The sequence below is a fragment of the Apium graveolens genome, chromosome 3 (assembly GCF_009905375.1).
Source record: "Apium graveolens cultivar Ventura chromosome 3, ASM990537v1, whole genome shotgun sequence".
Classification (NCBI taxonomy): Eukaryota; Viridiplantae; Streptophyta; class Magnoliopsida; order Apiales; family Apiaceae; genus Apium; species Apium graveolens.
The window spans coordinates 215455380-215467162 of NC_133649.1; the positions used below are offsets into that span (position 1 = coordinate 215455380).

Here is an 11783-nt window from a genome sequence, read left to right on the forward strand (position 1 = left end):
AATTGTTGCTAATGTAAATGACTGTGAACTGGATAGATGTCTCCAGGTGTTGTTGGGGTTAAACCCAATAGGTAGGATGGTCTTGGTGATAGAAAACATAATTGAATTGGGTAATAATTGTATGGGTAGACAATTATTATCATAATTGAGTTGGGTAATAATTGTATGTGTTGACAATTATTATTATAATGAGAATGGGTAATAATTGTATGGGTAGATAATTATTATTGTAATCAGATTAGGTATGTCTTGTTGGCTAAGTTTGTGATGGCTATATATACATAGTCATGTTATTGTTTTGATGTATGCTTGAGTATTGTTTGACTTAAGTATCGCTTGAGTGAATATCGTTTGGTGAGATTGATTGTATTATTGATAATTGTTTTGATTAATAATACAAGTTGGGACGTGGGTTTTTCCGCGTCATATATTGAGTGTGTGTTTTGCATTATTTGTTTGGTTCTATACTTGTGTGTGTTCCCCCTAACAATTGGTATCAAAAGCCAAGGTTCATGATGGAGAAGGTTAGGGGATTTGAAATTGAATTGTTTAATGGAAGAAACAATTTTACCTTGTGGCAAAGTACGGTAAAAGATCTGTTAATTCAACGAGGGTTATATGCGACTCTCGGAGGGAAGAAGCCTACTGAAGTTGATGATACAAAGTGGGGAGACATGAAGTTACGTGCGGCATCAACGATCCGGTTGGCCCTTGCACCGAAAATCAAGTATGATGTTCTTGAAGAGGACAATCCCAAGAATTTGTGGGAGAAGTTAACGAAGACTTATCACTCAAAGTCTTTGGCCAACAAGCTGTTTCTTAAGAAAGATTTGTTTGGGCTCAAGATGGAAGAAGACGGAGATTTAAGAGATCATCTGAATCATTTTAATGGCTTAATCAACCAGCTAAATAATTTGGATGAAAAATTAAAGGATGAGGACAAAGCTGTTCTACTACTAGTATCTCTACCGAAGAAGTATAATACTGTGATGACTTCTTTATTGGTTGGGAAAACGAAGTTAGATTTGGATGAGACTATTGTTGTTCTTCTTGAGGCCGAAAGATTGATAAAACAAGAATCGAGTGACACATCTGATGGAAGTGCATTTGTGGTATGTGCGCGTGACACGGAAAAGAAGTATGCTAAGAAACATAACCCTAATATCAGGTGTTTTTATTGTGAGGAATTGGGTCATATACAATTTATGTGTCCAAAGGCAAGAGAAGACTTGAGAGAGTTGAAGAAAAATCGAGGGGGTAGTGTTTCGCTTGTAGAAGCTGATGAAGATGTTCTTTTGGTTCAAGAAGAGAAAGAAGAGAAGGGATCAAAAGAAGAATGGGTGCTTGACTCGGGATGTTCTCATCACATATGTGGTAGGAGGGAGTGGTTCTCGTCCTATAAAAAGTGTGAGGGAAAGATTGTAACTTTACCGAATGGTAAAACGGTAAAGGTTGCTGGCATTGGTGAGGTAACAATGAAACGTCACAACGGTCGTGTTCAGAAGTTAACTCAAGTAAGATACATACCGGAGTTAAATCAAAATCTGATTTCATTGGGTAAATTAGTTAATTTGGGATATACTGTTATGATGAAGAACAGTATGTTGAAAGTCACTAAAGGAGATTTAGAGATACTCAAAGGTCGAAAAGATAAGAGAAATCTTTTTGTACTAGAAGGAGGTGTTATTGTTCGAGGGGAGGTATTGGGCGATCGACGTCGATGGCTTGATGGTGACCGTTAATTCGGTTGTGCATGAAATCATATTGGGTTGAAGGGGAGGATTGTTGGGGTTAAACCCAATAGGTAGTATGGTCTTGGTGATAGAAAATATAATTGAATTGGGTAATAATTGTATGGGTAGACAATTATTATCATAATTGAGTTGGGTAATAATTGTATGTGTTGACAATTATTATTATAATGGAAATGGGTAATAATTGTATGGGTAGACAATTATTATTGTAATCAGATTAGGTATGTCTTGTTGGCTAAGTTTGTGATGGCTATATATACATAGTCATGTTATTGTTTTGATGTATGCTTGAGTATTGTTTGACTTAAGTATCGCTTGAGTGAATACCGTTTGGTGAGATTGATTGTATTATTGATAATTGTTTTGATTAATAATACAAGTTGGGACGTGGATTTTTCCGCGTCATATATTGAGTGTGTGTTTTGCATTGTTTGTTTGGTTCTATACTTGTGTGTGTTCCCCCTAACGGGTGTCTCTCACCAATCTTCAAAAACTGAGAGCATCTGAGCTGGATGTGATAATTGATAAAGTGCATGTAGTAATTCCAGAGGACACCCAACTGCTAAAGGAACTCAAAAATGCACAGATAACTACTTTCTTGAAGCCTATCTCTATTCAAACAGGGGGATTGCCTACATCTGTTCACAAACCAAGAAATGCAGATTCTTCACAGTTCCAAAGAATTGTGTAAGAAATAACTTGAAATTGATAATGACCCTTGAGACTGATCTAAAGACCAAGATAAACAAGAAACTTGAAGATGAGGAAATGATCAGAATCTTGGGGAGATATCTTCAGAATGTAGAGACCGTGTTGCCAAAATCACCAAATTTTATTTTTAAAATATTAAAAATAAAAAGAAGAAGCAATCGATTAATCTATAAATTAGATTTGTTTATAAAAAATTTTATAACTTAAAGGATGACAAGGATGATGATGAGCAGAAGTAAGATGATCAACCACCTTCTGGCTCAAATCCAGGTCAATCCTCTAGAGCAACTGGCAGCAAAGATAAAAAACAGGAGGAGAAGAAGAGAGGTGATAAGAAGAGAGGAGAAGAGAGAAGGAGAAAGAAGAAGGAAGATGGTTCAGGACCACAGAAATAATTCCTATCAATCCAAATCAACCAAGCTCAACCCACTAAACCTTTTAGTTTAAACACTCAACCATCCTTCTCCTCAAATCCAAAATTCTTATATAAGCCAACTGCAAACTCTCTTCTCAAAATCTCAATCACTACCAGCCAAACTAGCCTAAAAAAACTCAAACCTACCTTCATTTGAACCACCAACCAAGATCCACTTTAAATATGTTAGGAGAAAAACAAAGCAACTGCAAGTTACTGAAAGATCTCTCTGGAATTGTTATGATCAATCTGACTTTCTCCCACTAAATTGGTGCCTCACAGATAAAGAATATTTTTAACAGCTAGCTGAATAAATAGTCAGAGTCTGGGTTGTATCATATACATAAATTAGAATATATTATGATGATGTCTCTTTCACTTTACTTGGCAGCAACCTAATGGACACACTTTCAACCACATAATTCAAAAGAGTGATCAGTTTGATGAAGGATAGGGATACAATCACAAGGTTCTGGAGAGCTGTATGTTATGTATGGGTGAAAGAAAGGGATGAGAAAATTGCAAGGGCAAAGGCTGAAAAGGAAGAAAGAGATAGGAAGCATGCAGAAGAACTTGCAAGAATTGAGAAAAGATCAAATGAGTTTAAAGCAAAAGGGATGAGCAGACTTTCCAAAGATGGACATTTTCTGAACATAAAAGTTGGCAGATTCTCCAGATTTAGAGCTGGTTACTTAAATGGTTATTTATTAGATGAGTGGCTCAAGCTTGTGAAAGCTTTATGAGGAACTGAAATTATAGAAGAAATGAAAGTGTTAGTAACTCTTAAGGATCTCATTAGAAAGGAACCAGGCTATGGAGATTTATGTAATGAATTTCTTGTTAAAACTTCTATAACCACTCAATCTTAAAGATTGTATTTCTGTCAATTTTTGTTGTAAAAATTTATTGTTCATTGTAGCTTGGGGTTAGTCTTTTTAACAGGCATGAATTTGTGATAAACAATCTTCTCACATATTGGGGGAGATTGTTGTGCAAGACATGCATATATTATAACAAGACTAAGTCAAATTGACAGCCCTAAGTAAGTTGTATGCTAATCTAAGTTTGTATTTTGTATTGTATCACTTAAGTCTGTAAAAGTGTAAATAGATTAGAATTGAGTATTTTTCTGTAAACAGTCTCAAGCCTAATAATAAACTCTAGAAGAAGATCATGAAGTTCATGCCTCAGAGACATTGTGAAGAAGGTTGAAGTTGAATAAATCTGTTTTGGGAAAAATATTCTAAGTCAAGAAATCTACAAGTCACATATTAAGTCTTATGGAGAAATCATTCGACAATTCCAGAATGACTTATCGAGAAGTCAAGAAAAGCTATAGAGAAATCTCAGAGATATTGACAAGTCAAAATGAAGACATGAATTGGAGATATCGATAAGTCTAATTATCACTAGAGATCTCTGATATATCGATAAGTCAAAATATCACTAGAGATCTCTGAGATATCGATAAGTCTAATTATCATTAGAGATCTTTGAGATGTCGACAAGTCATTCCTTCACTAGAGAACTCAAAGATATCGATAAGTCAAAATGAAGACATGAAGATGAGAGACCTCGACAAGCCAAATTCTCTTATAGAGAACTCAGAGACTTCAATAAGTCAAAACATCTGTAGAGTAATAAGAGATCTCGATAAGTCATTATACTTATCGAGATGTCGAGTTCTCTATATAACAAACTGGAGATCTCGAATGTAAAACTCAAGTACAGAATGCAGACCAGTTAAATATCCAAGATTATCAATCAACAAACAAATCAATCACTGATTTGAAAATTCTACAAGAAGCAGCTTGAAGAGTACAAAATCAAAGGTCAAGATTAACTGACAAAGTAAAGTCACGGACATGCACGATTTACAAAGATACACTAAGTAAGAAATAGAAAGTTTTAGTTAACTTAAAGTAGGGTTTAATACATGATATTGCATGCTGTGTAAAATCAGTGTTTACTGTTCTATAAAGTAAACACTGGATGCTTTATTTTAGTTGTAACAAATAGATCTAAAAATCTTGTAACTCTCAAGAAAAAAGTTGGGTTCTTTATCAACCAAGAACCCAGAAATTTTGTAGTAAGACATACTTGATTTTAATATAAAATTAAGTGAATTCTGAAAGATAGTGTGTTCATATGCATATTTTATTATTCATGTTAAAACATATTATCTCTACAAGACAGATTACTTTGTTCACCATTCATAACAGTTCAAAAAACTGAAAAATAACCAAAAACACATTCACCCCTGTTGCATTCATTACCTAACAAAGAGGAAGTCAAATACAATGTTATAATGGCAAAGTTAATGGTGTGCTAAATCTTATTCTATATTTATATCATAGCATAAATACTAAAATTTATATTCAATGATATTCTCTATCTTGTGCTAAAATATTATAATACTATAATTTGTGCCAAATATAAAACAAAAGATAGGTTTAGTTATAATTGAAAAATCATTGCACCTCAGCATAAAGTACAAATGTTGGGTAGAGAAATTAATTTTATATTCAAAATATTGGGGTATTTGGATAGTTAATAAAAGTAAAATTTTAAATCCAGAGCATTTTATAATTTCCAAAGCAAAAGTAATTTGAAAAGACTAAACAAGCTAAAATTATAGAAGTTTGTATTTAATGTGTGCCCACAGCAGAAAAACGTTCTAAGAAAAATGTTTTGTTGATTACCTTTGCGTAGCAGGCTTGCCAAAACCTCACTAATCAAATTAAAGAGAAGAGCAGACAAGGGGTCTCCGAATTCTTTTGGAGGAACTCCATTCACCAATATTGATGTTCCAGTGGATTCAAAAATATGATCCTTTTTATATCGAAATTCATGCAAGATAGTAATCGATTTTCATGATTACTCCAATAGAATTGTGAGATTTGAAGGCTGTGTAAACTTCACCGGGGATTGGATGCAATCTGAAATTGTCAACCTTAATGAAAGCTGAGATATAACTGAATCTTGTTACATTTGTTAAAAGCTAAAAAAGTTGAGTGTTCTAGAATCACCGGGATCACCAAAAATCAGCTTGTGGATGAAATTAATATCTAAAAATGACATCTTTGACATAGTCATGCATGCATCAAAAAGGATAATCATTAACCAAAGCTGTTAAAACCGTGAAAACAAGAGAAGAACGGAAGGGGCACAGCACAATACTACATTTGTTAAAACAGTTTCAGTGTAAAATCTAAAAGCATGAAACAGTTCCTTGACAGGAACAAATGGAACTCGGGCAGCAGATTAGGGAACTGAGCAAGATGTAAAATAGGGTACTGCCTACAGAGGATACTGTTTCTTTGACCCTTGGATTGTCCCCAACTGTTTTTGTAATTTTTTAAAGTTTGTCTCATAATCAGTTGGGGGTAATCCTAATACCAATATCTTATTAATTAAAGGGTTTAGATTTGATTTTTTTTTTCTTTTTCGTCAAAAATATATATTACACTCAGGAAGTTCATAAGGTTTGCAAATTTTCTGACCCACTAGAGAATGACAAGAAGCAGATAACAAAAAAAACTTTTGCAGAAAATGTCCAGGTCCAATTTCTGCAATTTTTTTTGTATAGCTTAAAATATTTCCGCCAGGTTTTCCTTATGAAAATGACAACATAACAGATTAGATTTACACATTAAATGAGTGCATGAATACGACAAATAGAAATGCTACTGGTCCGATCTTATGGTTATAGTTTAATCCCATAATTCCATTCCCTGAGATACACAGCAGCTTAATTCAGCTTCACCATAATACATGCTCAAAAATCATACCGCGGACAGCTCTCATATAGAACTAGTGAAAAAGTGTTTGAAAAACATACCATATGACAATTAATATACTATGTCGATAAGGAGGGTTTCATTATAGCAACAAAAAAAGATAAGGAGGGTTTCAATATATAATCAACAGCAGACTACAAAAAACACAATCCTCCAGCATGAACACGTAATTCAAGCCAATAGTGCTCGAAAACTCTCATTTTTATCAAGTTGCATGCCTGAGCTTGATGCTGTCCCTGCTTTAGGAGAACCAGGTTTTTGTGAAGACTCCTTGAGCGAAGTTGGCATACCAGAGATCTCCTGAGAAATATGTACTATGTTCACAAAAGAAAACACTAGTGGAAATGCTACTAAATCGAAACTAAATTATAAGGATATACTACAGATCAAGCGGGCTAATCATATTATTGAACTGCCGAATTAAACTAATTGTCACACCGTAGACCAGTAACGGATGCAGACGAGAAAAATAGGGGGGGCAAAATTTTCCATGATCCATACAATTTTAAATTTATGTACGAAATTAATCGTATGATACACATGTTACTACTGAATTTTTACATGATGAAAGTTTTTGGAAACCATATGCACAAACAAGGGTTCAAAGACAAGTAGCGAGAAAGAAAATTAATGCAGAAACAAGTTATGGACAAGGAATTAGAAATATTAGGGAAAAAAATGTTGCTGGGAGGGTTTGAACCCTTGTCCTTATCAACAAAAACATGGATAATAACACTCTATGCTACATGGAACATTGGAGATAGACAGAACCATAATACACTTAATTGGAAATACAGGGGGCCATGGACCCCTCTGGATCCCCCTGCCTCCGTCTTTGCTGGGAGACCAGTTCATATCCAAGTACACGATCTAGTTATCTAATTGATCACAAAATATGCAAAAGGAAAATCCATCACACACGGCTTCTAATGCTGGAATTTCCTGTGTAATATTTCATCATTTAAGACCATGTAACTTGCTGGTAAATTGTGAGATGAGAAAATGATTCAGTTTCCTACTGTAGCAAACCTATTTTGTCCTTACAAGTCACAACATGCCTATCCGGCTATCCCTCAAGGCATCTCAATTTATTGAGTGACTACATATATTTAGTATTCAGAGGAAAATGGTAACATACAAGTCAGTACTGAAATAATAATAAAACAAAGTTACCTTCATCAGATGCATCCTCAAGTCACAAGGTCGCACCTGATTTCCAATACAGGTCATAGCAAATGATGAGTAATTAAATAAGACATCTGCGGCAGCTTGCTTCTTTCCTTCAACCTGCAGAAGTGCAGTTTGTTCATGATTTAGCAATTAAGTGATTACAATGCTCAGCACAGTACCGTCCTAAACATTAGTAGGAACAAGATTCACATAGACAAAGTCTATAGAAATTGGGGCAATGAACCTTTCTTTTAAATACCCTAATTCTTACACCACATACAAGATTTTCTTGGTGTATCAAAATGCTAATCATCCAAGCATCTGGTTCTAAATTTCTAAATGCACAAGAAAGTGGTTTCATAACCTACGTCCTACGCCAATGGAATAATAAAAAAAAAACTTCTTTCTAATTTTCTATTGCCAGCCAAGGCATCATCTAAGGATTTCTTAGTGTATCAGAATGGCAATCATCCAAATACTTGGTTCGAAACTTCTAAATGCACAAGAAGTCATTTCAATATTCTACAACATTAAAATAAGTCGACCAAAATTACACAATATGACCACTGACCAAGTAATCAGATTCCAGCTCCAAAAAAAATCTGTATCACTGCTAGAAGTGGAACACAGTTCATGCACCGCCCTATTCCTTTAGGCTTTAGGTAAACTGGACCAAATCTTATGCAAAAAGTTTAATGTGTTACGGCTAGATCTCAGGGTTCAAAACTGTCCACATCGTCTTCTACGACTAATAAATAAGGCTAAGGCAATGGTCATAAGGATATACTAATATTTATAGAACTGCCAAGAGTAGAATTATAAGCATTCTCAGGAGCACAGAATAACAGATACTTAAACCAAGTGCATATAACCAAACAAATGGGAAAAAAAAAATCACAATCAAAGCACAAAATTTCAAAACAATAATTTGAATGCTCCAAAAGATTTCAAAATCAACAAATTAGTGGAAAATCATCTAAGGGTCAATCAAGAAAACAAGAAAATCATATTAATAAAGCTAAGAACTTAAAGGATATATAGCAAGACTAATTAACACAAAAATCAAAACTTAACACAATAATTACAATAACAAATCAACAGAAGAATAAAATCAGAAAGCACAATAGTTAATCAAGGGTTAAAAATGATTATGCAAATAGTAAGTTGTTGATTAAAAACATAAAAAAAATTGATAAACATGAAACAAAAAAGTGATAAATGGGTACCTCGTAATCTTCTTGTTTTCCTTCGATTTTGTTCTCTTCCATCTTTCACGACAACTCTATTTCTCTCTGCACCTCTCTGGGATTAATATTAAATTAATAGAGATTAAGTTTTGGGTATTATTTGGCGATTTTCAGGCATCTGGCCTATTAGCTCAGCTGGTTAGAGCGTCGTGCTAATAACGCGAAGGTCGCAGGTTCGAGACCTGCATAGGCCAATTTTTATTCTTTCATGTGTTGACTGAAAATTTACTTTTTTCCTCTCTCAACCTCCGCGCTAGGGGTGAGCAAAACTGAACCGAACCATATAATTTCGATTCGGTTTAGGTTTGAATTTTTTCAAAAATTTTGGTTAATTCGGTTTTTCGGTTTTAACAAAAAAACAGACTATATGTATCTTCAATTAGTGAATGTATGTATCTTCAATTTTTTAGGTATATAATATAATATAATATAATATGTATTCTTTTAACATTTCGAATTATTTTTTGTTTTCATTTTAAATTATTTTGACAAAATTTTAAATATTTCGGTTTTCAGAAAAACGAACCGAATTAACCGAAATAATTCGATTTTCGGTTCGGTTTGTGCATAAGTTTGGTTCGGTTCGGTTAGGAAAAATTATCACTTCAGTTTTCGGTTAATTCAGTTCGGTTAAGTTTCTGACCGAATGCTTAGCCCTACTCCGTGCTTAGTTCTTTTTTTCTCTCTCTTTTACTTGTGCTAACTGAAAATTCACAGTTTTTTTAATATATAATTTTTAAAATTCAGTTTGAAAACAAAATTTAAAATATTAAATTTATTGGTTTTAAATCTTGAAATGATATAATTTATAATTGTTATGTACTTAGATTACTAGCCTAAAACCCGAAGATGCACGGTTGTTTAAATAATAATTATTTAATTATTTAGATATTTTATTAGTTATATTTATTAAAAGATTAAGTAATTATTTTTCGCCTGATTTTATTATATCGATAAACGAATTATCTTTCGGTTAATATTTATTTTAACCAGCTTCAATGGTATAATTGTTTTTACAGTGCCATTAGTATTTATTATTTGTTTTAAGCCAAACACCTTTTATATCTATCCAAACACTTATTTTGTTTTAGCCTGAACACCTAATATATATGGTTGTCAAAAAAATTCAAAAAAATTGATATTCGTCCGAAAAATTCGCATTCGTATCTGAAATATTCGTATCCAAAATAAAGCGGATATTATTCGTAACCGAAATAAAGCGGATATTATCCGTATTCGAATCCGACGATTGCGGATACGGATATGAATATAGGCATATTCGTATCCAATAATATTTGAATCCAAATAAATATATTTTATATTTAAATATTTCAAAAATTTAAAAATATATTAGATAAAATTTATAGTGTGTTTATATGTATATACATGCATATATATATATATTAAATATAATGTTTATAAAATTTTATAGACATATAGAAAAAATCATTTGAGTTTAACAATTTAAAGATAATGATTATATTGAAAAGATAAATAAAATTATTTTTTTGAAAAATTAAATATGATTAAATCACTTTATCACTTATTTTAATTTTTAAAAAATAATTTTTAATTTTTTACTATATTTTTTCATTTTTTTTATTTTTTTTCAATTTTTAATATAAAATAAAAAATCTGACTGAAGATTAGATTTGTATTCGGATATTATCTGTATCAGCATAGTATCTGTCGGATCTGGATTCAGATATTATTATTTCAATATTTCCGGATTCGGATACGGATATAGATTTTCGGTTTCGGATCCGGATACGGATATAGACATATTCGTATCCGAATTATCCGTTTGACAGCCCTACTACTATATATATCCAAACACTGTCTCGTGTACTGTGTCCAGCTATATAACTTTGTTTCGGGGGTTTTCATAATTTTTAACAAAAAATATAATATTATATAAGATAATTATGTCAAAAAAATTTATTAATTAAGTGAGGGTAATTAAGTAATTTCAGCATGTTAGATATATTTGATAATGTCATGACTAATATGATTTGTGTTTACTTTTTTCAGATCTTACTTAACAGGACAAATCAGTACTTAACTGGAAATCAGTACTTATACTGAAGTTAGAACTTAAGTTGTCAGAACTTAAGTTATCAGGAGATATTTATCAGGAGATAATATCAGGAATTAAGGAGACTTTCAGATAAGGAAGGTGGCTGATTGAAAGGAAATAAGATCAAGACAAACGCAAGAAGAGATATGCATGAAGAAGGAATTCTATGAAGAATGGAATACTTGGAAGAAAAGATAACTAGTTGATATATTTTAGGAAGCAGAATTATATTCCATATCAATTAGAATTTATCTTGTAACTGTGTAGTATATAAACACAGACATAGGGTTTACACTAAAAGTGTTATCATAATCGAAGTTATTATTTATTGTAACCCTAGCAGCTCTCGTGATAAATTGTTCATCACTGAGAGAGGACAGTTCCATATTGTAACAGAGTTTATTGTGCTAAATAAAATTTGTTTTCTATGTTCTTATATTCGATTTGATTGTGATAAACAATGTATTCAACCCCCTTCTACAGTGTTTGAGACCTAACAAGTGGTATCAGAGCTGATCTGTTAACACACAAACAGTTTAAGATCCAAAAACAATCATGTCTGAAGAAGAACAAACTTCAACCAAGCCCACCAAAACTGAAGAACCTCCA

At 32.6% G+C, this 11783-nt stretch overlaps 1 protein-coding gene and 1 non-coding gene across 2 annotated transcripts; one reads left to right on the forward strand and one right to left on the reverse strand.

The window, feature by feature from the left end:
* Positions 1–6668: 6668 nt before the first annotated feature.
* Positions 6669–9228, reverse strand: LOC141713092 (uncharacterized). Its single transcript, XM_074516329.1, has 3 exons — positions 9077–9228; positions 7854–7967; positions 6669–6980 (listed from the first exon to the last, which is right to left on the reverse strand). The coding sequence occupies exons 1-3, from the start codon at positions 9116–9118 to the stop codon at positions 6852–6854; spliced, it is 285 nt and encodes a 94-aa protein (XP_074372430.1). The 5' UTR covers positions 9119–9228; the 3' UTR covers positions 6669–6851.
* TRNAI-AAU (transfer RNA isoleucine (anticodon AAU)) lies at positions 9218–9291 on the forward strand. Its single transcript has one exon. It is a non-coding gene; the product is annotated as a tRNA-Ile (tRNA).
* The last annotated feature ends 2492 nt before the right edge of the window (positions 9292–11783 follow it).